Source organism: Leucopleurus acutus, assembly GCF_964270905.1.
Source record: "Leucopleurus acutus genome assembly, chromosome: 2".
In the NCBI taxonomy this organism is placed as follows: Eukaryota; Metazoa; Chordata; class Mammalia; order Artiodactyla; family Delphinidae; genus Leucopleurus; species Leucopleurus acutus.
In genome coordinates this window covers 49,028,505-49,056,275 of record NC_139143.1, presented here as the reverse complement: position 1 = coordinate 49,056,275, position 27,771 = coordinate 49,028,505, and the positions used below count along the sequence as shown (strand labels likewise).

The following is a 27,771-nucleotide window of genomic DNA, read 5'->3' as shown; positions in this document are numbered from 1 at the left end:
TGACCCAAGACGTGATCTATCCTGGAGAATGTTCTGTGCGCACTTGAGAAGAAAGTTTAATCTTTTGTTTCTGCATGTAATGTCCTATAAATATCAATTAAATCTATCTGGTCTATTGTGTCTTTTAAAGCTTGTGTTTCCTTATTTATTTTCTGTTTGGATGATCTGTCCATTGGTGTAAGTGAGGTGTTAAAGTCCCCCACTATTACTGTGTTACTGTCGATTTCCTCTTTTAGAACTGTTAGCAGTTGCCTTATGTATTGAGGTGCTCCTATGCTGGTGCATACATATTTATAATTGTTATATCTTCTTCTTCGATTGATCCCTTGATCATTATGTAGTGTCCTTCCTTGTCTCTTGTAACATTCTTTATTTTAAAGTCTATTTTAACTGATATGAGAATTGCTACTCCAGCTTTCTTTTGATTTCCATTTGCATGGAATATCTTTTTCCATCCCCTCACTTTCAGTCTGTAGTGTCCCTAGGTCTGAAGTGGGTCGCTTGTAGACAGCATATATATGGGTCTTGTTTTTGTATCCATTCAGCAAGCCTGTGTCTTTTGGTTGGAGCATTTAATCCATTCACGTTTAAGGTAATTACCAATATGTATGTTCCTATGACCATTTTCTTAATTGTTTTCAGTTTGTTTTGTAGGTCCTTTTCTTCTCTTGTGTTTCTCACTTCGAGAAGCTCCTTTAGCATTTGTTGTAGAGCTGGTTTGGTGGTGCTGAATTCTCTGAGCTTTGTCTTGTCTGTAAAGCTTTTGATTTCTCCATCAATCTGAATGAGATCCTTGCTGGATAGAGTAATCTTGGTTGTAGGTTCTTCCCTTTCATCACTTTAAGTATATCATGCCACTCCGTTCTGGCTTGTAGAGTTTCTGCTGAGAAACTTTTGTTTCTGCTGAGAAACAATTGTTAACCTTATGGGAGCTCCCTTGTATGTTATTTGTCGCTTTTCCCTTGTTGCTTTCAATAATTTTTCTTTGTCTTTAACTTTTGCCAGTTTGATTACTATGTGTCTTGGCGTGTTTCTCTTTGGGCTTATCCTGTATGGGACTCGCTGCACTTCCTGGACTTGGGTGGCTATTTCCTTTCCCATGTTAGGGAAGTTTTCGACTATAATCTCTTCAAGTATTTTCTCCGGTCCTTTCTCTCTCTGTACTCCTTCTGGGACCCCTATAATGCAAATGTTGTTGCATTTAATGTTGTCCCAGAGGTCTCTTAGGCTGTCTTCATTTAGTTTCATTCTTTTTTCTTTATTCTGTTCTGCAGCAGTGAATTTCACAATTCTGTCTTCCAGGTCACTTATCCGTTCTTCTGCCTCAGTTATTCTGCTATTGATTCCTTCTAGTGTAGTTTTCATTTCAGTTATTTTATTGTTCATCTCTGTTTGTTTGTTCTTTAATTCTTCTAGGTCTATGTTAAACATTTCTTGCATCTTCTCGATCTTTGCCTCCATTCTTTTTCCGAGGTCCTGGATCATCTTCACTATCATTATTCTGAATTCTTTTTCTGGAAGGTTGCCTATCTCCACTTCATTTAGTTGTTTTCCTGGGGTTTTATCTTGTTCCTTCAGCTGGTACATAGCCCTCTGCGTTTTCATCTTGTCTCTCTTTCTGTGAATGTGGTTTTTGTCCACAGGCTGCAGGATTGTAGCTCTTCTTGCTTCTGCTGTCTGCTCTCTGGTGGATGAGGCTATCTAAGAGGCTTGTGCAAGTTCCCTGATGGGAGAGACTGGTGGTGGGTAGACCTGACTCAAGATTGACTTTTTTTATTCAGCATAATGCCCTTGAGATCCATCCCAGCTGATGTATCAGTAGTTCATTCCTTTTTATTGCTGAGTAATATTACATGTTATTGATGCACCACAGTTTAACTGTTCACTTATTGTGTGAGACAGTTTGGTTGTTTCCAGTTTGGGGCTAATACAAATAGTTTTCTAATAGGTGTATAGTGATGCCTCATCGTGATCTTATTTTGCATTTTGCTAATCACAGGTGATGTTGAACATCTTGTCATATGCTAATTTGCCATCGTTTAATCTGGTGAAATGGCTTTTTGTATCTTTTGTTAATTTTCTGGTTGTATTGTTTGGGTTTTTTACCGCTGGCTTTCAAGAATTCTTTATAGATTCTAGATGAGTCCTTTGTCATATATGTGCTTTGCAAATAAGTTCTCCTAGTCTGTAGCTTGTCTTTTCATTCTCTTAATGGGTTTTTCACAGACCAAAAGTTTTTAATCTTGATAAAATCAACTTATCAATTTTTCCTTTTATGAATCATGCTTTCAGTGTCACGTCTAAAACCTCTATAAACCAAGGCTTAGCTACGGAAGATTTTTTCCTCTGTTTACTTTGAGAAGTTACATAGTTTCACATTTCACATTTACATGTATGATCCATTTGGAGCTAATTTTTGTATAACGTATGAGGTGTAAGTTAAGGTTCATTTTTTTGCCAATAGACATCCAACTGTTCCAGCACTATTTATTAAAAAGATGATTCTTCCTACAAGGTCTGCTTTTGTACCTTTGTTAAAAGTCAGCTGGCTGCATTTGTGGGGCTATTACTGCATTCTCTATTCTATTCCATTGATTTATGTGTCTCTCCCTACACCAATACTACACTGTCTTGATTACTATATAGCTATATGGTCTTGAAATCAAGTAAATTGTACCCACTTATTCTTTTTTCAAAGCTGGTTTAGCTATTATAGTTCCTATACTTTCCCATGTAAATTTTAAAGTAAGTTGGCCTATGTCTACAAAAAAAACTAGAATTTGACAGAAACTGTGTTAAAATTGTGTATTGATTTGGGGAGAATTTACATCATTTCCATCATTTCTATGTTGAGTCTTCCAAGCCAAAAACAATGCACGTTTCTCCAATTATTTAGACCTTTGATTTTTTTCATCAGTTTTGTACTTTACAGCATAAAAGTCTTGTACATATTTTGTTATATTAACACCTAAGTAGTTCAAGATTTTTGGAGTGATTGTAAATGATATTGTATTTTTACTTCCAGTTTCTATGTGTTCACTGTTACTATATAGAAATATAACATTTTTGTAAGCTGATTTTATATCTTGCAACCTTGATGAATTCACTTATTAGTTCTAGTTTTTTGATAGATTCCATGTTTTTATATGTGTAGAACATCATGTCTCCTTCAAATAGGGTCAACTGTTTGCTTTCTTTCCAATTCATATGCCTTTTATTTCTTGATCTTGCCTAGTAGTACTGTCTAGAACTTCCAGTACTATGTTTAATAGATGTGCTAAGAATATGCCTTGTTCCCAACCTTAGGGTAAAGCATTCAGTCATTCATCACTAACTATGGTATTAGCTGTGAAATTTTTATAGATATTCTTAACCAAGTTGAGGAAGTTCCACTCTATTCCTAGTTTTTAGAGAGATTATTTTTTAAATCATGAATCGGTGTTGAATTTTTCAAATGCTTTTTCTGCATCAATTGGTACACTCATACAATTTTTCCTCTGTTAAGGCGGATGGATTACACTGATTGATTTTCAAACACTGAACCAACCTGGCATCCCTGAAATCAACCCCACTTGGTCATGGGACATAATTCCTTTTACATACTGCTGATTTCTATTTGCTAATATTTTGTTGAGGATTTCTGTATCTGTGAATATTGGCCTATAATTTTCTTTTTTGTACTGTCTTTGATTTTGGTATTAGGACAATATTAGCCTCATAAAATGAACTGGGAACTGATCCACCTTCTTCCATTATCTGGAAAAGAATATAAAGAATCAGTGTCAATTCTTTAAAATTTTGGTAGAATTCTCCAGTGAAACCAGTTGAGCCCCAAGATTTCATTTTAGGAATTTTTTTTATTGTAAATTCAATTCCCTTAACAGTTATAGGGCTATTCAAATTTTCCATTTCATATTAGGTTATAGTCTACACTTTTCTACAAATTGGTGCATTTCATCTAAGTTAGTAAACTTTTTCCCAGTAGCAAGCCAACCCAAGAATTCTACCTAGCAAGCATCAGATAAAGTTGGGAAGCTATCTCAATTACAAAATGCCAAGGCACTTGAAGTAATAGTTTTAGGTTTACACTATGTGGCATCTCTTATAACAGTGACTTATAAAGCATCCCACTGAAGCTGTTTTTCAAGGAGTGGCAATGTATTTGGGCAATCCAACCATACCATCCTCACTGGTTAACCTTGTAAACACCATACACACACCACATGCAGAATGACTCTCCAGCTACACACAAACCAGAAGAGTTAACTGGACATGAAGGGATCACATCTTGGTATTTTTACTCTGATGTTCAAGTCAGTGTTCCTCCTAGCCTTTTTTTTTTTTTAACTCTGTTTAAAACTCACAAGAAGTTGCAAAAATAACAGAGTCCCCTGTACCATTCACCCAGCTTCTCCTGATGGTGACATCTTATATACCTATAGCACAATATCAAAATCAGGAAACTGACATTAGTACATTACTAGATTATGGATTCCTTTATCCTTTTTATAGATAAGCTATATAATAGTGAACTTTCTCAGAAACTCTCCCAGCACTTGGGCATCTATTAGCAATCAAACTACCAATCCAGACTTCTAATTCAACTGCAAACTACCTATACATAAACAATCCTTCTACACACAAACATATACATACTCTATATATTCATACCTCACACACAGAAACACAAAATTTTGCATCCACACATGCATAAACTTATATGAAAACAATAGCAATCCCATCCTTCTTATCTGAGTACTGTATTTCACTAATTTCTACTTTCCCTAGCTATTACTACATGAAGACTATGTGTAAATGAGTCTGAGGGCTAAAAGAAACCTTTAAAAGTTATCTAACATAAAAATCCATCCAATACTTGATTCCTTGTACAACATCCTCATCAATGATCCTTCAGCCTTTACCTGAGTACTTCTAATGACAAGAAACAAATAAGATATGAAGGAATCCAATCCACCTTTGGTCAATCCTAATTCTTGAAAGGTATCTCTAATCATTAGCCCAAAACTTAAAAATCTGTACTCACTTACTTCTAGTTGTATCCTTTGGGGTATATGAACAAAAAAGGCTTATCCCTCACTGTCTTTCTCCCAGGAAAGACAGATGCCCTATTTTTCCTAAGATGTCCTAGGTTTGCATCTATTGCTCTGGCATACTTAATAACCCCTTTTACCCTCAAGATCTGAACAGAACATTATATATTCACTCTATCCTGTATAGCCCTCAAAAATATGAAGACCACACGTTTTTATTAGGTTAACCTCATTTTTCAGCTCTTCTTTGTATGATACAATTTTGAGGGCCTTCACTAGCCTTATCATTCTTGCTTCTGAATGCACACCAGCTTATTGATATTCCAAGAGCTTAAGTTCCTTGTCCCATATATATACTAATGAAAGATTTTCTAATCCCAATTAAAGAACAGAAAGTCACTTACACCCCTTTGAATTCTAGACCAAGATACAGCATTGCAATTACTGTGCCTCTGGGTAAAGACATCTGAGTGTCTTGAACCATGATACTAGGTAGCAGTCTCACATTACACCAGTAGGTGTCACTCTATATATGATATATTTAAAGTTATCTAAGTCTCAATTTCATTCATTCAACAAATTTTTATTAATCATCCATTATGTGCCAGGCATGATTCTAGGTGCTATGAGATTATACAGGTGAACAAGACACGATCTTATTTTCATGGAGCTTACAGGCTAGATATTAATGAACAAATCTGCTTTATTTACTTTATATATAAAAGTCTATAAAATTCTATTCCTAGGGAAATTTTATTTTCCTGAGCTATTAGATAATAACACTCAAAATAACTCATGAAGAACATATTAATGAAACAGAATCAGAGTGGTACAGGTGAGATTAATGTATCCAGTGTATTTTCTACCTGTTTGAATTGATACAACACTTCTCTTCCAAACCTCAAGTTTCTAAAACCCAAATTTTAGGTATCCCTCATTACAGTGGGGAGGAATTTATCTTAAAAAACAATTCAAAACACAACATTGTAAAGCAATTATACTCCAATTTAAAAAAAATTCAAACTTTTAAAAAATCTACCTATTCATTTTTTTACAAAGGAGAGACTAGTATACAAATTTTTAAAGATTATTTGTAAAGCTTATTAATTCCCAAGTTCATATTTCCTTGTTTCTACTTAGAAAAGTTAAAATGTCCCCTTCTAAATACCAACATACTCCCCAGGTTAACAGAACAAAGACAGTAATGAATTATGCCTCAGCACAGAATTTAGGAATTCTTCTACTGTCAACATCCTTATTTGGATACATGTGAGACTCATAGCTATTATCAGGACTTAAAGGTGACTACTCATGATTAGAGCAGAGCAATGAAAGGTCATACTTTGTCAAAATAAACAGATCTAAGAGAAGGAGGAGACACTGTATATCAAAAAAGTATATTTTCCTGCACAGAAATCCAAGAACCTTTCATTAATCCAAGAACTATTTAATTGCTATTTTACTTCTCTGTATTCTCAAATAGAATGTTCTCTAAACTGGAAAGGCTAGGAAAAACATGGTTAAGGAAATATTTCAGGCTCAAAAGTCCTACTGGTTAGAATTCTTTAACTTCAAAGTTCAGTCAAATAAATCTATTTGAGAAAAATGATGCTTATAAGAATTTAATAAGACCTGACAGCTTCATGTAATATCCAACCTACTGTTTATTTTGAAATACCTCAAACTCTTATTAGTTACTGTTCAAATTACCTGAAATATACTGCATATTGTTCAATTTTAGTATGGACTCACATTCATACTTTAGAACACAAGAAGTACTCAATGAACATGAAGTTATAAACAAACACTAAGGTGCTTCATAAAACATGGTTAACATAAAAAAGATTAATTTATAACTAATATTAAGATATTTTCTTTCACTTTGAAAGGTAAAGTGGTGGTTGACCAAATATATGTAAAACACGGTTTACTGTATATGATTTTTTAATTACATTTGTAAACTCTCTGACAGGCTCAGTACTGTTAATGTCTGGCATATCTGAGATGTCACCAAATTTGGGGAAACTCAATGGCAGAGACCTCTGTTATCACAGTACTTTTATTCCAAATATAAAAATGTGTGTGTGCAAAAGGGGGTTTAGTGTATTGGAAAAAGCACAGCTTTTGGTGTCACAACGATTTACATTTGAATTTCAGTACCACCCTAAATAGCTATGTGATTTCTGGGCAAGTTACTTAAACTGTTCTAAGCATTGCTTTTACACCAACATGGGAATAAACAGGTTGGATAGGATTAATACATTGTTTATATTATATAAATGCCTAATACATGGTTTGATACATAGCAGGTATTCAAGAAATGGTACTTATTAGGAGAATGTCATTTTTTTTGACCATTAGATTGACTATACCAGTTAATGTTGAACAACTACTGACTCACTAGTTTTTATAACTGTAACAGGTTTATAAAACCAAACCCCTTACTAGACTGAATGCCAACAAATAAGCACCTTCTCCTTTAACACAAGTATATTTTGCATGACCTTACATGAATTGCTTAGATAAAAGCTTTTTCTCTTCTCTTTTGTTATTTTAAAGTGCAGATGCATTTGAGTCATTTTCTCCTTTTGTTTCATATCCTTAAGATCCAAAGCTTCAAAGACATAATGTCAGCATGCATCGATTTATGACTGAACTCTTGAAGAGACACTGAAGAATTACCTTGTCAATCACCCCAAGGACTCTGAAGGCCTTCAGCTCCTCGGCAGGGCTCCTTAGGTTCCAAGGGGGCCTTGAACTTAGTGATCCTGGAGGCTAATGGAAGATATCAAAGATTATACATCAATCAGGGAGGTGCTTGAAGGAAGACTGCCTGCTGAAGCAAATGTCAGGCCAAAGGAACTAAATTTATCATAAATCAGAGAATGGAAAGATGAAAGGAGGAAGTTTCTATTTGTCTGGAATGTAAAATAAAAAAAATAATCAAATCAAAAATGAAGAAAATAAAAATCAAGAAAATAGTCGCAAGTAAATAAGTCGTAACATTGAAAACAAAATTTTAAAAAGAAAAATTAATGAGCTGATATAGTTTCTAGAGCAACAATGCAATTCAGAACTGTACAGCTGTAATGAAACTTTGTAACAAATGGCTAACTGAGCCAACAATCAATCACAGCCTTATATTTACCCCAGAAGGCTCAAGAGTAATTTAGAAGGAGGGGACTAAAACAAATGTAACAATAGAGGGAAGGAACATAAGTCATTTTCTCTCATCATAAAACTATAGTCCTTTAATGTTACTTTATAAATATATACTAGGTATGTTAAGAGGGATTGGCAAATTCAAGTTCAATCAGAATTGCCAATAATGGTGAAAAATTAAGAAATTCTGTCATATAACCAATAATTATTAGAACTGAGATTGTGTTAGCCTAGAAAAGAGATGATTTACAGAAGAAAGAAAATATTTTTTAATATTTGAACATCTGTGATGTGGAAAACTTAGTCTGTTCGCCACAAAAAAAAGTCCAAAAAAGATCAATGAATAAGGAAGGGATATTTCAGTACCACATACAATAAAGAATAATCCTAACTTTCCACCCATTGGTCTTAGTTTTTCCCTATCAGTAAAAGTAAAACATTAGACTAGATAAACTTAAAGACATCTCCATTTGGCATTTACAACCAGAAATCAATGCTTTATTAATCCTTATATTAAAATGGTGATGCTGCAAAGGATGATAGGACACACAAAGCCTTATTATACCCTCAAAGCAGACCTTTTTGTTGTAAAAAAAATCCGTTAGAATATATAGGAAACATTTATCATCCCCATGAGTAGACAATAAATATCCTGGTTAACCAAATGTCATGATTACCAGAGTTACTGAGTTACATTTTTGATATTTCAAGTCCTAGTGCAGCTCAGCATCACTAGACAAGAAGCTCCTTGAGAACAGGAAATATGCCTTATTCGTCTTTATATTCACAGTGCCTAGCATGTTGGTTGGAAGCAAAGACAAAGAGCAGAAAAGAGAGAAAGGAGGAAGAGAGCAGGGTAACAAGTGAGGGAGGTTGCATAGACAAATTAGGTATCTTTTACAAACGGGGAAAACTGTCACTTTGTGAAATTTCCTAAAAGCAGCAATCCTAATTGCTTTCAAAAATTTTTTTGTTTTTAGGTTTAGTAAGCAAATACTAACTTCAATATGCCTAAAGAGGTGGTATTTAATTTTTTTTTAAAAAGACAACTTTTTATTTTTTAAAGAGACAACTTGAGAACGCTGGTGACAGTGGCAACTGGACAGGATGATAATAATCTTTTTTTTAAGTACATTACTCTTTTTTAATGTTTTTTTAAATTTATTTTATTTTATTTATTTATTTTTGGCTGTGTTGGGTCTTTGTTGCTGCGTGCGGGCTCTCTCTAGTTGCGGCGAGCAGGGGCTACTCTTCATTGCGGTGTGCAAGCTTCTCATTGCGGTGGCTTCTCTTGTTGCGGAGCACAGGCTCCAGGCGTGCGGGCTTCAGTAGTTGTGGCATGCGGGCTCAGTAGTTGTGGCTTGCGAGCTCTAGAGCACAGGCTCAGTAGTTGTGGTGCACGGGCTAAGCTGCTCTGCAGCATGTGGAATCTTCCTGGACAAGGACTTGAACCCGTGTCATCTGCATTGGCAGGTGCATTCTTAACCACTATGCCACGAGGGAAGCCCAATAATAATCTTTTTAAATCTATTTAATTTCTACTTCTAGGATATGTTTCCAAAAAATTCCCTTTTAATCTCACTTTATTAGGTGCTGAGCTAGATGACATAAAACACAGATACATCTCTGCCTCCCTAAAATCCAAGGGGAATTTTTAAGGATAGAAAAACATTTAGCAGAGTATTTTAGTAGACATATAACAGAAATAGTCTCTTCTCTCTTAATATATTATTTTATCTTCATACCTCACCCTGGCCTGAGTGTAGTACTTACAAGAAGTTATTATTATAATCCCCATTTTACAGATAAATAAAAGGAAGTTCAGAATGGTTGGGTGTTTACCGTCAGAAAGAGCAGTGAAAGATCCTAGGCTAGACCCTAACTCCTTACTCTATTGCTTGCAGTCCTTCTGCTACACAACACATTCTGATAATTAAGAATTCATCTCCCCCTACTCTATTACCAAGTAAGAACAAGAAATGCTTGTGATTTTGGTGAAAGGAATGGTTAGGAAAAGTTATAGGAGGAAAAAGAATACTTTAAGTGATAACTTATCCATTACATTCATCTTTGAAAATATGGCCAAACACGTCCAACATCCCTATCTCCTACTTATCCCTCTTATTCAGTAATGTCATTGGATCTTTCAGTTTCCAAAGAAACTTATCAGTTCACTTTAGCAATCTAAACAGCAAAGACAGCAAACCACAAAATCTCTACTGTGCCTTTCAATAAATTAGTGTGCCCACTATGTGCATGATAACTGAAAGGGATATAAATCATCAAAAGACACCATCCCAGGACTTCCCTGGTGGTCCAGCAGTTAAGACTCTGCGCTCCCAATGCAGGGGGCTCGGGTTCAATCCCTGGGCAGGGAACTAGATCCCGCATGCTGCAACTAAGAGCCCACATGCCGCAACTAAGAGCCCGCATGTCGCAACTAAAGATCCCATACGCCGCAACTAAAGATCCCATATGCTGCAACTAAGACTTGGCACAGCCAAATAAATAAATATTAAAAAAAAAAAAGACATGGTCCCTAGCTTCAAGAAGTTTACAACTTACCTGAGGAGATAAGCCAAATACATGAAAAGTTAAGTAACAATAAGACATTTTTTAAAAACATAAGACAATAGAGATAAGTCACTAGTTTATCACATGTATGATAACCTGTGGTCTCAGAAAGAAGTGGAATCAAAGGGGATTTTAAATGTTATGTAGGAATTAGGTTAGGAAAGGATATTATACATAGGATTGGGGAAAAAAGAACTCTCTTGGTGGGGAAAAAAATGTTCAAATTGTAGAACAAAGGAAAATAAAATTGCACTTTTAAGGTTGGTCAGTTTTATTGACTTTAACAGGCCTTGAATGCCAGGGGAAAAAGTCTGGACTATCTTTTCCAGACTCTAGAAAACAAGTTTTTGTATGAGAAGCAACTCAACGAAAACAGTGATTTAGTAAGGTTACTTTTGCAAAGACAGGAATGGTGAAATTGTAATGGGGAAAGACCAAAGGCAAAGTGATCATTCAAGTTCTCTTTCTACTTTAACCATCTATAAAAGTTTAAGATCAGAGAAATGAACAAAGAAAGATCATGAAATAAAACCATCAATAAAAAATCCTGTATTTCTGATATGCAGTGCTTAAATTGGGTAGAATCCCTATAGATCTATTCCTTTTTTAGATGGCAAAAGGAAACATAAATCCACAGAATTTTAAGAAAAGAAAGAGACCGAGATCAAGTCCAAAATTTTTTTTTTCAGATGAGAAAACTGAAAAGCAGCAAGGTTAAGCAATTTGTCTAAGATGACAAAACTAGGTAATAGATAAGAGGGGATTAAATCTTATTTATAAAATAATATAACATTGTTTAGGAAAACTTCAGCCAATGCTATTGGGGCAGGGTGGGGTGGAAATATTTCTAGGCAACATGGCTGATTTCCTTAAAGAAAAAAGTAAAAATTTCACTTATTTGTATTAGCTACTATATCAGAAGATGCCTAGAGAAGCAAGGAGTTCAAAACTTAAATACAGAGGGTGAGGAGAAGGGAAAGGCAAGAATATATGATAATCCAACAACCTTCAAAACCAAAGATGGCAAGTATATATCACTCAACTGCTCAAGCCAATGGCAGACTCTATTAGTCCCACACTCTGTCTTGCAATACAGCCACCACCAGTGGCTAGAGTTAGCACAGTAGTAAAACCTATTTACTATTCCTGTTCAACATTGTCTAAATGGTTAAGTTAACCTTACCTTTGTTTTCATTTTTGGGGTTTTTGAAAGCTGTTGTTTATCCTGCCCAGAGTCTCTTTCACTCAGTATTATTCCCTTTTCTCAATGAGATCTATCTCAATTCTTACCAATCTGTTAGTGAGGTACTTTTCAAACTTTAACATGCATGCACATCATCTGAGGACCTTGTAAAAATGGAGATTTGGATTCAGTAGTCTTTGGTGGAGCCTAAGATTCTGCATTTCCAAGAAGCTACCAGGTGATGCTGTGCTGCTGGTCCACCAACCACATGTGGAGTAAGGTTAGCTACTCATCCTTAAATAACCTGAGAGTAAGTCAGCATTATTTGGGAGGGAACAAGCAATCAAGGACAAAAGGAAAGCTCTACAAAGAACATATCAAGAATTCCGCTCTGAACCACGATAGCCAACTACACTAGTTTCTGAACTTGGCTTCATCTGTAGATTTTTGGCTTTGCCGAGACTTTCACTGGCAACCTATTAACCCTCAATACTCAGTTTCCTAAAAAAAGTCTCTCTTACATCACATTTCAAGCACAACTCTTAACTGTAGTCCTATTACTGATTTGGAATGCCCCTGATTTCTATCTTTGCTTTGCCCATGTTTCACTAAGGGTGACACAACACTCATTTTAAAATATTTGCTAAAGAAGAATTGAGAAATACCAATAATACCAGTAAACAAAATGCACAAGAGAGAAATATTTTCAATATTACAGCAACTATACTCAAAATCCACAAAATATTCAGGAAAGCCATACATTCTACAGTTGTCCCTCAGTATACACAGGGGATTGGTTCCAGGATCCCCACAAATACCAAAATCCTCAGATGCTCAAGTCCCTTATTTAAAATGGTATAGTATTTACATATAACCTACACACATCCTCCCATATACTTGAAATCATCTCTAAACTACTTATAATACCTAATGCAATGTAAATGCTATGTCAATAGTTGACAACAGGTGCCAAATTCAAGTTTTGTTTCTTAGAACTTTCTAGAATTTTTTCTCCCCAAATATTTTTGATCTGCAGTTGGTTTAATCCACAAATGTGGAACCCATGGGTACAGAGGGCCAATTGTATTTTCATTTGTACCTTGTAATTGCAAACAAAAAAAAGTATTCGTGCTTTAAAAACTACACAATCCTTTATGTCCTAAGTTTAGACCATTTACTGTCTTTTTCTAAATTTCACTGATCTTAAGTTTTAAATTCCTAGAGCTAAAAATAGCAAATAAGCTATTTCAAGTCTTTTCCAGAGAAACCCCCTCTAATACCAATTCGTAAATCATTCAAAGTCACCAACAATTAAAAAAAAAAAAAGGAAAAGAAATCCATCTCCTTTAGTTAAAACTGCACCTTTAGTTCAAATAAAGCTCATTTCCTTTTTTTCTCAGACTTGCTCCTTAAGTTTCCTCAGAGCCTTTTAGTAATCAAGTAATGAAGAAAAGAAAGAGTAGGAGAGTGCTTTTGCTCCTTTCTTTCCTCTTTTGAAAAGGATATTATCACCAACGACGGGGAAATTCGGAACTTTTTTATTTACCACATAAGAGTCTCAAATAAACTCAATAAAGCAAAAGCTTGAACTACCACAGAAAACTCAGGTAAAGTGAGTCATGACCTAGACTGCACCAAAGGGAAAAACAGTAATCAACAAAAAATTTCAAACCCACAAAGGATTCCTTTATTTTCTTATTCAACCAGATGAGAAAGAAATATGTGCACATGTATTCAAGAAAGGAATAATATCTGCTCTGCACAGAATTTAAGATTTGCTAAAAATCATTTATATCATTCTCTCATTGTGTTGGTTGAAACTATTGCCCAAAGATGGCTAAAGAAGAGAAATAATAAATTCACCAAGCTCATCCAGAACCTCTAGAAGACATTTAAGTTAAATTACAGATAAAAAATAATCAAGCATATCTCTGACCTAAATAAGGGCCAGATTTAAGAGTAAAATACAAAAGTGAAAATAAAAAGAAAATCCTTACCCTAAAAGAAAAACATCTTGCTCTATCAGGAAAAACTCTTCTCTAACCTCCTTGCCTAAGAACTGAAAAAAAATCCTAGCATATCAAATCTGATTCACTAGGTACCCCTTTTTAACCCTTCCTGATACAAGTTTCCATTATTCTACATGGCTCTCACAATCCTCTCTAACTTTTGTTTCCTCAATTACGTACATATTTTGGGTCCTCAGTTATGCTTTAGGGTTTGCAAGAGCGGAGACTGTGTCATATCTTTAATATAACTCCAAAGTATATCTAGTTTGATACTGTATACATGCAGAGTCATAACAGAGGCTTAATGAATTTATATAAATCTAATACAATCAGCTTTCCTATACTAGATCTCTTTTTGTTTTATTTTCATTTGAAGCTATGCTTGAAGGAAAATTCTGACTGATATACTTCATGGTTCCTTTCTCCAAGTCAAAAGCTATACAGCAGGCTTTATATATTTATTTGCCTAATAAATTATTGCTCCATAAAATGACTGTGGGGAACTGTAACGGGATACTCAATGGAGAGTTTGAATGAGTAAGTATAAGTAGAACATTCAAAGTTAACATTAATAGAAAGAACAGAATACTGCTGATTTTGACTCCCTAAAACTTTTACAATATGGTTATCCCTTGAATAATACGGGGTTGGGGTGCCAAACCTCCCCACAGTTGAAAATCCTAATATAACTTATAGTAGCCCTCTGTATCCACAATTCCTCCTGTATCCACGGATTCAACCAACTTCAGACTGTGTAGTACTGCAGTATTTACTGCTGAAAGAAATCCACGTGTAAGTGAACCCGCACTGTTCAAACCCATGTTGTTCAAGGATCAATTGTATTTATATACAAGATGGATTTAGTAAAAGTTCATAGAGGCGCATCCTATTTAATACATTTATGAGTATCCCCCAAACTGGATGGAGAATATACGCATCAGGATAGCACACAGGGTAGGTTGCCAACTCCACAGAAAATAAGAATCAGATTCAAAGTAATGTTTAGATAAATATTCCATTTAAAAATGATAAAATTCAGGGACTTCCCTGGTGACGCAGTGGTTAAGAATCCGCCTGCCAATGCAGGGGACATGGGTTCGATCCCTGATCCGGGAAGATCCCACATGCCACAGAGCAACTAAGCCCGTGCGCCACAACTACTGAGCCTGCGTGCCACAACTACTGAAGCCTGCGCACCTAGAGCCCGTGCTCCGCAACAAGAGAAGACACCGCAAGGAGAAGCCCGCACACCACAAGGAAAAGTAACGCGCGCTCACCGCAGCTAGAGAAAGCCCATGTGCAGCAACAAAGACCCAACACAGCCAAAAATCAATAAATAAATAATAAATAAATTTATTTTTAAAAAAGATAAAACTCAATCCTGCCATTTGCAAAATGAATGAACCTAGAGGGTATTAGGTATTAGGCTAAGTGTCAGGGAAAAACAAATATTGTTATGATTCCACTTATATGTGGAATCTAAAAGACAAAACAAATGAATAAACATAACAAAACAGAAACAGACTCATAAATACAGAGAACAGACTGGTGGTTGCCAGAGCAGGGAGAGGGTGTGAGTGAAACAGGTGTGGGAGATTAAGAGGTACAAACTTCCAGTTACAAAGTAAATAAGTCAGCATAAGGAATATAGTCAATAGTATTGTAATAACTTTATATGGTAACACATGATAACTAGACTTATCATGGTGACCATTTTGTATCGTATAAAAATATTGAATCACTATGTTGTACACCTGAAACTAATATAAGTCAATTATACTTCAATAAAAATAGTTTTTAATTTTAAAAATTAAAAATAAAATTCAATAGTGAAACATTAAAGGAAATAATATAATTGAAACAACGATGAAAGAAAACAGGAAAAGATAGCAAACAGAATACAGAGAGTCACAGTAATTAACAATCTGAAAATGAGTCAGCAGCTGTCTTACTTAAATACATTCATTATGTTAGAACAAGTAACGAAAGTATATTACTTCAAAGTTGGAATATACGTTTTTGTTCTAAAAAGACTGGCCAAATGCTTAACAAGAAAAATTCTTATACTAATAAGTACAGTTCTGATAACTGTATGTTTTAAAAGGGCACACAGAAAATGAAAAGGCCTCAGAAAAGCAGCAAAAAAAGTTTTAGTTGTCCAATGAACCAAGATTAAATAATGGGCTGTTTTTAAACTAGAAAATTAAGACATTTTATAATTTTCAGGAAGTATAAAAAGCATTTAAAAATGTGGGAAAAGGTATATAAAGCAATATATGAGGAGAGATGAAAAATAGGGCTACTGCTTATTAAGCTAGTCTAAAAGCTTGGCTTATAGGCTGGTCTTTTTATGAGGTAGGCACTTGAATGTTCACATGTGTATGTACGTGTGCAACCACATATGAGTGATTTTTTTTTAACTCATTTAATCCTAACTACAACCTAGCAAGGAATTACTATTATCCTCATCATTCAGATGTAGAAACTGAAGCTAAGAGGTGGAGTTAAGTATCTTGTCCAATCTTCCATGGCTCCAAGGGACAGAGTTGAGATGTGAACAAGCCTGCCTGCCTCTTAGATCAATTAAGAAAATAAACACTTTCTCCCACCTCTAGAAGGTGTAAGTCTTAAATTGCATCAGAAAACAAAACTTAGTTTCATATAAAGTAAAAAAGAAAAAAACAGAAAAATTTCTTCCAGAAATTTGCCAAATCCAGATGGACATAACATAAAAACAGTAATGATAAACCAAAATGTTTCTAATGTTTTAAACATTCACCTGCTTTCCAGACAAGACTAGGGGTAGCCCCAAATAACCTAAATATCCCTGTTAGAATTATACCTTTATAATTCTAGGTAATCTATAGCTGCTACTTGTAGGACTTATGCTTAAATAATCAGTTTTAGCATGAATCAATAAACGGTGCAGGAATAGTATAAGAATCATAACTTAACTTTAAAATTTTCAAATAAAATTCAGTATGAATTATTGTCATTCTACACATGGTGATATTAGGGATGGAGTAAAGAATAAAGGGCCGAGAAAGAGAAGGAGAAAGTGAGTCCCATTTTATTCCACTTTTGGTGGTTTGCTTTAATGCTTTTCTTCTCACCAACACCTTGTAAGAAAATCACTGATAAAATTCCAAAGACCAAAATGCTCAAACATTCTAGTTAGAAATAAAACTGAGAGACAAAACAGCAAAAATGGCTAAAGAAAATATAAAATGAAACCTAAGACATACCTGAGATACATCATCAAGTTGAGGTTTCACATAAAGGCTAGAGAGACTCTCTGCTCGCATGAGATATTCTGCGGTTCTTCTCTTCACAGCTTCTCGACGAGTAGGGCTTGACTCTCCTAAAAGGAAAAAACAGAAGTCAGGACATGTGAAAAATAAATAAACTTTCCTTAATCCAAACTGAAGATTAACTTCCTTTTACCCAATTTACCACTTGTTCACATTTCTAACTGAAAAGAAGAGAGAGATCAAAATTGGAACAGACATCAAAGTTATTCATATCAGCAAGGTCTAAAGTTATTCATATCAGCAAGGTCTCTAGATGAATTTCATTTATCTAAATTCTGAAACGCCCCTGTTTAAATATGTATAGAGAACTTGATGTATTTTATAAGAGGAGCCGATATATAAAGAATGTAATGTAAAAAGCTCTGTGGACAAGAGACCAGCCTAGCCCAAACAGTATACGATTGTCCAACTCAACAAACAGGACTAAGTGCAAGAGACATTTAATAAAAGCTGTGACATGGATGTGATATGCTATAAAAGTACCACCAAACTGGAGAATAAAATTATTTAGGGTAACTCTAAATTCACTCTGATTTTTGCAAGCATCAGGGTTTATTCATTAATAACAAATTGTCACCCACCTTACAAATGAAAACAATAATGTGATTTAAATCCTTGTAATATATTATGTGAAAGTGAACAAGGATCATTTACCCTGTCTGACTCTCAGTTTCCCTAAGGAAAGGGTATTCAAAGTGGCCTCTAAGAACTCAAGATCTCAAAAAGGAGGTGTTATACTCCTGGATCTCTCCTCTCGAGTGGGATGATCCTATGCTTTTACCCATCTTATATATATACTCGACTATAATATAACATTTCATTTGAAGAAAGGATTCCATGGCTGAAAGTCAAAAAGCCTGAAACCACTGTACTATATGATGTCTAAGGTTCCTAGCATAAATAATATTCAATACTATTCATGACTCATTTTTATCAAAGCACTTAATACACAGTACTGTTTTTATAATTCACATTATAATTCATTATAATTTTTATAATGCATCTTCTGAATGAAGTTAACCAAAATGTAAGTATCACACAGTGGAAAGTACCCTGGATTATATTCCAGAAACCCTGGTTATCTGAATTCTGGCTCTGTCTCTCGTTAGTCATGTGTCCGATGATAAGTCATCTCAACTCTGTGAACCTCTTCCTCATTCTCTAAAATGGAAATATATACCTCAAATGACTGTAGAGATTAAAGGAGACAACATACATAAAAGGTACTACAACAGAGCCAGTGCTATAGGAAGCAATAAGTTGTAAAGGTTTTCAATCTTGGTTTTTCTTTCAAAACCAAATCCTACATAATAATGTCACCTGGTTTCCTGAATTAGAAGTGAACTGAATTACAATAAAGCAGATATTTTTCCCCAAGAGAAAAATATTTTTCTACAGGTGGAAAAACCTCTTCTTATTTCTGCCTGGAGCAACATCTTCTATTTCTTCTGGGAAATGCCCCTTTCTCCTCCCCTTCAAACTCCTCCACCTCTTCCCCCAACCACTACTAACCCTTAACAACATGGTTTGAATGAAAGCTGCTACCTTATTTCACATCTCAGCCCCTCTAGTCACTACTTGTCAGCCAAGGGTGAGCCTCCCTGTCACAGCAGGGCCAACCATAGAACCCCATCCTCTTGGCCACAGTTGGAGAAGGGAGAAATTGGCCCAACACGAACTGGACCAATCAGTCCTTCTGTGTTATTGACGCTGGAAATAAGAGAGTGGGAAGTGCCAGCAGCCATAGTTTCTGCCAAAGCAAAAAAAGAGACACAAATACGAGAGACCAAAAAAGAAAACCTAATGTGACTGGGGTCCCTGATTTCAGCTGAACCTACAATCCTGCCATTTGTTCCCTAAGGTAGTGGATTTTGTCACATGTAAACCAAAGAACCCTGAGTGAATACAGACCTCTAAGAAAAAGTACAGGGACTTCCCTGGTGGTCCAATGGCTAAGACTCTGCACTCCCAATGCAGGGGGCCCAGGTTCGATCCCTGGTCAGGGAACTAGATCCCACATGCCGCAACTAAGAGTTTGCATGCCTCAACTAAAGATCCCGCATACCACAACGAAGATCCTGCGTGCCACAACTAAGACCCAGTGCAGCCTAATAAATAAATAAATATTTTTTAAAAAGAAAAGAAAAATTGCAACAAAGTTGGGATTGCAATTTTGCTTAAATACCTTGCCTTTCACAGCTTTTATCTTACAACTCCATCTCTTCTCTCCTTTATGAGTAGTAACTCACAAATATAACTGGTCTTGGTGAGGGATGGGGATCTCTCCTGCCTTTTAACTGTGGAACAATCTACATTTATTAACTCTCCAAATCCTCGAACCTCAAATAAAATGTCAGTATTGCTTCCTGCCTCTGTCCTTAAAATTTACTTCATTTCTAAACCCAAGGTTTTTATTTTTACTCGGTTGAAAACTGGATTTAATCTCTGAAAATCACCTAACTATAACATACTTTGAAGATAAAATGTGCCACATAAATAAGAAACATTCACTACTTCAACACACTGCTCACTCTTAGTTTTGAGCTTATTGCTCATAGACTCCAACTGCTACTCCCATTACCATTAGCTCTTCTCACTGCAGGTTATACCTTTCAAGCCCTAATTTAAATCCCCATTTAGAATTTTTGGTTCTTCTTAGGCTCAACTCTAATAGAAACTATGGCAATTAGGGTTTTTTTCTATTTAATTCAGCGTCATTAAGCTTTAATAAAACTTCAAATTTTTCTTTTTTCAAAAAAATCAACTTGAGGGCTTCCCTGGTGGCGCAGTGGTTGAGAGTCCGCCTGCTGATGCAGGGGACACGGGTTCGTGCCCCGGTCCGGGAAGATCCCACATGCCACGGAGTGGCTGGGCCCGTGAGCCATGGCCGCTGAGCCTGCGCGTCAGGAGCCTGTGCTCCGCAACGGGAGGGGCCACAACAGTGAGAGGCCCGCGTACCGCAAAAAAACAAAAACAAAAAAAAATCAACTTGAAATTCAAAAATGTCAATTATAAAACACCTAATTAAAGCTAGAGTTAAAACCATATTTTGTGGGCTTCCCTGGTGGCGCAGTGGTTGAGAGTCCGCCTGCCGATGCAGGGGACACGGGTTCGTGCCCCGGTCCAGGAAGATCCCACATGCCACGGAGTGGCTGGGCCCGTGAGCCATGGCCGCTGAGCCTGCGCGTCAGGAGCCTGTGCTCCGCAACGGGAGGGGCCACAACAGTGAGAGGCCCGCGTACCGCAAAAAAACAAAAACAAACAAAAAAAAATCAACTTGAAATTCAAAAATGTCAATTATAAAACACCTAATTAAAGCTAGAGTTAAAACCATATTTTGTGGGCTTCCCTGGTGGCGCAGTGGTTGGGAGTCCGCCTGCTGATGCAGGGGACACGGGTTCGTGCCCCGCTCCGGCAAGATCCCACATGCCGCGGAGCCGCTGGGCCCGTGAGCCATGGCCACTGAGCCTGCGTGTCCGGAGCCTGTGCTTCGCAACGGGAGAGGCCACAACAGTGAGAGGCCCGCGTACCGCAAAACAAAAACAAAAACAAAAACACAACAAAAAAAACATATTTTGTAATCAAATTGCTTCTTTTTAAACTTTTGGTATTTCTGTCGCTTTCGAGGCAGTCACCATAGTAACAGAGAAACAAGAACCGGAAGCCAGCAGTTGAAATGGACTCCTGCTGATGATAGTGGTTCCGCTTCCATGGAAACAACAACGAAGTGATGGAAATACCGGAAGGCTTTTTAAATGTAACCTTAAATATACATACTATGCCTCCTTCCTTATCAGCCCCTTAAAAGTAGGTCACAAGCACTGCTGATCAATAGCAGCAGCCAAGGATGAAAACCACCTCTTGCAGATTTCTGCTGCAGGATACTCACTGAGGTTTTTGAGTACCAGAAAGAAAAGATTCATCTATCGATTTCCAGAATAATTCCAAGTAATCAACTTATTCATAAATATGACTTTAAACAGATTTTACTTGATCAAAATTTTTGACTCTAACCTTCTTAATTTCTTAATCTTCATTTTAAGACACACACGCAGCATATAATGATTATTTTTCAAGGAAACTAGGTTACCTGGAATTCAACTTTTAATCCCATATTAGGTCATGTGGCTATTATTTCTTCAGTAATATATCTAGGGAGACAATAAATGCTTTTAAAAATGGATACATATTTAACATTCTACCTAGGGACTTCCCTGGTGGTCCAGTGGTTAAGACTTCGCCTTCCAATGCAGGGGGTGTAGGTTTAATCCCTGGTCGGGAAGCTAAGATCCCACATGCCTCGGGGCCAAAAGCCAAAACATAAAACAGAAGCAATATCGTAACAAACTCAATAAAGACTTTAAAAATGGTCCACATCAAAAAATCTTTTAAAAAAATAAAAATTCTACCTGAAGATAAACCAATACCTTCAATAAGTTCTCTACATTTCTGTTAATCATTCAGACAGAACAAGAATTTCCACTGTGCTTTGGCATTCAAGAGAAAAACTGCTTCCATTATTTATTTACTAACCTTTATGTCAAAAAGTTCTGGTGTACCATAAAAGATGTCTTATCTTTATATATCGTGTCAACCCATATTTCTTTACCTCAGATCAAGAGAAAGAATAGAATTAGGGTGATTATAAAGTGTGATTCATGAAAGAAGAGAGTGTAGCTGAATAGAAATGAGCAATTTCAAAGTTGTCATTGAAAATTTTTGAAAACTGCTATCCAGCAGTCCAGAGCACCAACCCTGACTCAATTTACTAAGAGAAGTTATTATAGAAGGCACAATCTATAGATAATAGAATTGTGAAATTCTAATTTACCCAAGAGACCATCACCATTTGGTACTCCTTCACTATATCTAATTCATTTAATATATTACCTTCCTTTTATAACTAAGGAAATTGAGGCTCAGGGATGTGAAATGCCTTTCTCAGTCACAAAGTTAAATAAGAGCCTAAACCTAAACCAGATCTTATGCTACCACACTTCAGGTAACTGAATGTGAATTAGATTATTCTACTGTTACTGAGTAGAGCAAGAAAAATACAGAGCACAGGACAAGTACAAGCGAGTATGGGAACAACGATGAAGAGAAAATAAAGGTAAGGAGTTGAGGCAGGAGCCTATCAGACAAGATAGAGTAGAATCAGAGAGAAGGAAAGACTGAAGAAGATAAACAGGCACACGAGAAAATCAGAGCTATGAAGAGGTACAAATTTCACACTATGTAAAAGAGAATGGGCCTCTCTGAGAAAAAGTGGGCTCTCAAACATCCTTGTAACCCAAGGATTTCCTTGGAAAACAAAGGTCCTTATTCATTTACCAATTTAAAAAAAAAAAAAAGGCATTTTTACTCACAGAAATAATGAAAATCAGTTTCACGAACTAGAATAAAAAGTTAATTCTTCCAATTCTGTTATTCTACCCTTAGTCACTAAAAAGAATATAGCTACTGCCTCATGATTGATTCAACAAAAGAAAAGCAATGTTAAAGGAAGAACTGGCCACGTCAGACTTCTTGAAAGCCAATATGTCTACATTTGTACTTTATGGGAAATTTTAAGGGATTTTCAAGAGTATTTTGACCATACTTGATTGTCTCCACATGCACAGAATTTAATCCCCATATAAGACTCTACTTAGTCACATCTTATATTCCTATCTCTACTCCACACTCTCCAGTAGGCCCTACTGGAGGCTCTATCACTTTACTCTTGGTCAAGCATGCTTGGTTTTCATTCAGATTTATCACATTAGGAAGAACATCCAAATCAACCTGGGTTTGCTGGGATAAGTTTTTGTTTGTTGGTGCTTCCTTTTTTTTTTTTTAAACAACTTCAGTCACATAAAAGAATATATGCCTGTTTGAGATGGCCTTGGTGGTTAGAGTTTTCTTTTAAATGCTGATTTATTATATTCAATGGGTTTTTTGTTCTTTTCAGGTAAAGCCTACCATTTCTGACTTATGCTAAGTGTTCTGACAACAAAAGGCAACCTTGAGAAAAACTGTAATTTACAGTTCTACACATCACCCACAAATCTAGAGCCATCATCCTTTCCGTGAATAACAAACCTGGTCAGTCAGGGAATCTGCTTCCCATTTGCATTTAACCAACCCCCTATTAATGTTTTTTCTAAACTAAGGGTTATGTGAAACCTAGAAGTTCAAAGAGTCACCAGAGAATAGTAAAAGCAATAGTCACGATAACAGTTGTGCCCAGGCATTGCCTCAACTATAATTGCTTTCAATGTTGTTTACGCAGTTTTTCTGCCATTAAAAAAAGAAACAGGGCTTCCCTGGTGGCGCAGTGGTTGAGAGTCCGCCTGCCGATGCAGGGGACACGGGTTCGTGCCCCGGTCCGGCAAGATCCCACATGCCGCGGAGCAGCTGGGCCCGTGAGCCATGGCCGCTGAGCCTGCGCGTCCGGAGCCTGTGCTCCGCAACGGGAGAGGCCACAACAGTGAAAGGCCCGCGTACCGCAAAAAAAAAAGGAACAAACAGCCCAAAATGGAGCCACTAAGCCCGTGTCACCAAACTTTAGAATACCTAACTTAATCGCAGTTTCAACCTTACCCAGGACTGGAATCTTAACCAGTCAGTCTGGAACTTCCTCGTCAGCACCAGGGAGGTAACCAGCCAATAAATGTTTTTGTCTCCCAAAGGAAGGTGTATTGTTCAAAATAATCTTTTTTTGTTTATGACTTCCTTGTCCCATCCCCTCTTTGGCTTTAAAGACCTTTCCTTTTCTGGAGCTCCGTGGAGCTCCTTTCTACTTGCTAGATGGGATGCTGCCCGGTTCAGGAATCAATAAAGTCAATTAGATCTTCAAATTTACTCAGCTGGATTTTGTCTTTTAACAGATATGGTGTCAGTGTCAGGGTCCAAAGTGAACAAACTTCTGATGGCATTCGAGGACAAGAAAGACAGGTGTGGTATCTGTGAACCCCTTTTTGCGTTCACTGTCTTTCTTTCAGCGGTAAGTTTCTCTCAATTCTGAGCTCCTTTCTCTTTGCATCAAGCTTCAGATATAACTGGCTTTCCTTTACAGAGCAAGACAGCTTGAGCTGGTGGACAGTTCTGCCCGGAACCCAGGTCCCTAGCTTTATCATGGACTGCAGTTGCCAGGTTTTTGAGTGGAACCCCCAACCTTTAATTCTGTCCCAGGATCCACTTAGGTACTGTTAGCGGCAATATGCAGTTCCCTATTTATGTGGGGCCCCCAGTCCGCAGCCCACATTTGTTGAGATCTGCTGGTTCAATGCTTTCCCCAGTCCAAGGTCCCACATCCCACATTGGGGAACTGGTATGGTACACACAGGGCCTTTTCTTGGTTAGGACTCAGTATATACTAAGGTACACATTTCTTTTGCCTTACTTTATGTAGATAAAGGCTAAATGCTAATAGGAATCTCAGAAGTCAAAACAGCCTCAAAATTGATGCATAAGGGTTGAGCATTTAAGATCTGTTAGAATACCCACCACCTAACTCAAAGACTCCCAAGTTAGGATAAGTTGGTCACAGAATGGGTTACTGACACTCAGTCACTTGCCAACCTTAAGAAAATTTCCACGCATAGAGGTACACTGTAAAGCACCACATAATCCCCAACCCTATGACACACCCCTCTTATATTTAGTTTGGCTCCAAGAGACCCAAAGGCCTAGCTAAAAAAATAAAAACAATAATGGGATCCTTAAAATCCAAAGAGTTAATTAAGCACACCCTTCTGGCATACCTGCTTATTTTATGTCTAACAACTACAATCCTGGAAACTGTAGATATCTACAAAAATGGCAAAATGTTACTAAAAACAACCCAGAATTACAGTGGCCATTATGGGGAACATTCCAATTAGACAAGATCATTCACTTAAGAAGTGCACTTAAAAGTAAGAGTTCCCAATTAAACAAACAGAATAGGATACATATTTTAACTGGTATGCAGTAGCTTCCAAAGGCTTCAAAATGCCAAAAGAACTTTATTGAAAGTTTCATTACAAAAAGCTAACAAAAAATTAAAGACACAAGAGGTACCTAAAACGAAGGAGTATGAGACAGACACAGAACTTCCCTGGTGGTGCAGTGATTAAGAATCTGCCTGCCAATGCAGGGGACAAGGGTTCGAGCCCTGATCTGGGAAGATCCCACATGCCACGGAGCAACTAAACCAGTGTGCCACAACTACTGAGCCTGCACTCTAAAGCCTGCAAGCCACAACTACTGAGCCTGCGCGCCACAACTACTGAAGCTCACGCGCCTAGAGCCCCTGCTCCGCAATAAGAGAAGCCACCACAATGAGAAGCCCGTGCACCGCAATGAAGAGTAGCCCCCGCTCACTGCAACTAGAGAAAGCCCGTGTGCAGAACGAAGACCCAACACGGCCAAAAATAAATAATAAATAAATTAATGTATTAAAAAAAAAAAAGACAGACACAACTCCTACTGCCCCCTCTGTCTTCCTTTATCAAGTACTCATTCTAGTAATCTTCTGTTTGAATTGTCTTTCCACTCTGAAGCGACTACAAGGCCATAAACAAAAGTCTGTCAAGTTAATGGCCATACAGGAACCCCTATGCCTTTGAAAGAAAGACCCTGTAAGGATCTCTCTCAGAGGTAATGAGACTGAGGATTTTCTGGTAAATTGCTACATCATTCCCTTAAACAACCAAGGGGAAACGGAAATTAAAAATTAATTTAAAACCTTGCCAAATTCTGGTAAATATCAGAGATACATTCTCCACGTAACCCCACTCAGACCTTGCAGGTGGGATCCTGGAAAAACTGGCAGAAGCCAGTTGAGGGTGAGAATTATTACCAGAGTCAATTCTGGATCTCTGTCTGTAGTACCCAATAAAGAGAAAAATAAAGTATCTTTTGCACCCAATTAGGGGATACCTCTTAAGTCCAAGGGGTTGGTCAATACTGCCAAAAATATTTACTGTTTATCTAAGCTGAAAACTGACAAGATTTTTTTTTAATTTTAAGTAGCTCTGTGGTCAAAAGTTGGCCAAACTGGAAGCTAATATACGGAGTCTGCTAATATCTGTTTTTTAAGGCCTTCTCCCCTAAACTAAAATAATGTTCCCAGCAGGAAAGAAAAAACTTCTAAAGCCCTTATAAAAGGACTTACAGGTGGATCAACCTATGATGTCATTTAAATAACAACCCAATTCCTTGTGTAACTGAGAGCAACTGTCCTTATCTTACAAATCTTTGCAAAACTAGAAATGCAGCTCTAGAGGCAGTCCAAAATTCACCTATTCCTTTTTCCAATCCCCAAACCTCCTCTATTTATCTTAAAAGACTTGTAACTTGCATTCTTTTCTTGTGCCTTTGAGATGTAAATATTAAAGTACAAACTTCAGAGAGGTAGTTCTTATCAGTTAAAAAAAAAAAAGAGGGGGGGAAGGGGGACAGAGGGTAGGTCACTTGGAACTTGAGCAATTGAGAAATCCCAAGTGTACACAAGCTATGAGGTCCCTGTTCGCATCTGTCTACATGTTCACATGTGCCTATATACATGTGTTATAGATATATTTTCTACCTCTGGATAGTATTGCCAAAATTAACTTATAGAAGAGCTCTGGGGCTTCCCTGGTGGCGCAGTGGTTGAGAGTCCGCCTGCCAATGCAGGAGACACGGGTTCGTGCCCCGGTCTGGGAAGATCCCACATGCCGCGGAGCGGCTGGGCCCGTGAGCCATGGCCGCTGAGCCTGCGCATCCAGAGCCTGTGCTCCACAACGGGAGAGGCTACAACAGTGAGAGGCCCGCATACCGTAAAAAAAAAAAAAAAAAAAAAAAGAAGAGCTCTATTTAACTGGCTTACAAAAAAAATTAAGTGCTTATATAAATCATGTATTCATAAAATTCTTAAAAATATAAGAAAAGTTAACCCAATGGTTTTGAGGTTCACTCGATCTGAGATAATCTTTAGTAAGTAAAAGCTCATTTTAAGTTTGTTGATTTAATTAAAACAGACACGTCTTTAAAGTTATCATACTAAAAATAATGTTGATATACACCTTTTATTCAGCCTAGGCCAACTAAAGATCAAATAAGTTCATGTTATCTCTTATAAAATTTGTCAGCAAGAAAAATGGCTTGGGATGAAGACCGACATTGTCTAATGTCTCATGAAGTTTTTGTGGGCAGTCTAAACATAATTGTTAAAAACAAGTAAATGAAATAGATGTCAGTAGGATAAAAAGTTTTTAGGTGAACTTTCCGATAGTTTCTCCAAATCTTTTTGGTAACCTGAAATTTTGTTAACTTAAATTAAAGGACAGTCATTAAGTATCTAGATCACTTCCAAACAAGGTAAAGTACTGAAAGATTAATTACTGAACATAGGTTTATCTAATTTTTGCTTCTTTTTACAGAGAAATTCAAGGCATTTTGGGTCTATTAATAAGCATGTTTTATGCCACACTGAGAAACTGTCTATGAGAAAACACATTTCTAGAAATTAT

The 27,771-nt window shown here is 36.8% G+C and overlaps 1 protein-coding gene across 3 annotated transcripts in view; it reads right to left on the bottom strand.

Moving 5' to 3' along the window:
* Nucleotides 1-27,771, bottom strand: part of RPS6KC1 (ribosomal protein S6 kinase C1) — a 218,935-nt gene that overhangs the window by 71,741 nt on the left and 119,423 nt on the right. For all 3 annotated transcript variants that reach the window (XM_082832641.1, XM_082832642.1, XM_082832643.1), the window contains 2 exons: nt 17,225-17,340; nt 7,734-7,826 (listed from right to left, as the gene is read on the bottom strand). In XM_082832641.1, coding sequence (XP_082688767.1) covers nt 7,734-7,826; nt 17,225-17,340 — 209 coding nt within the window. The remainder of the gene's footprint in view (nt 1-7,733; nt 7,827-17,224; nt 17,341-27,771) is intronic.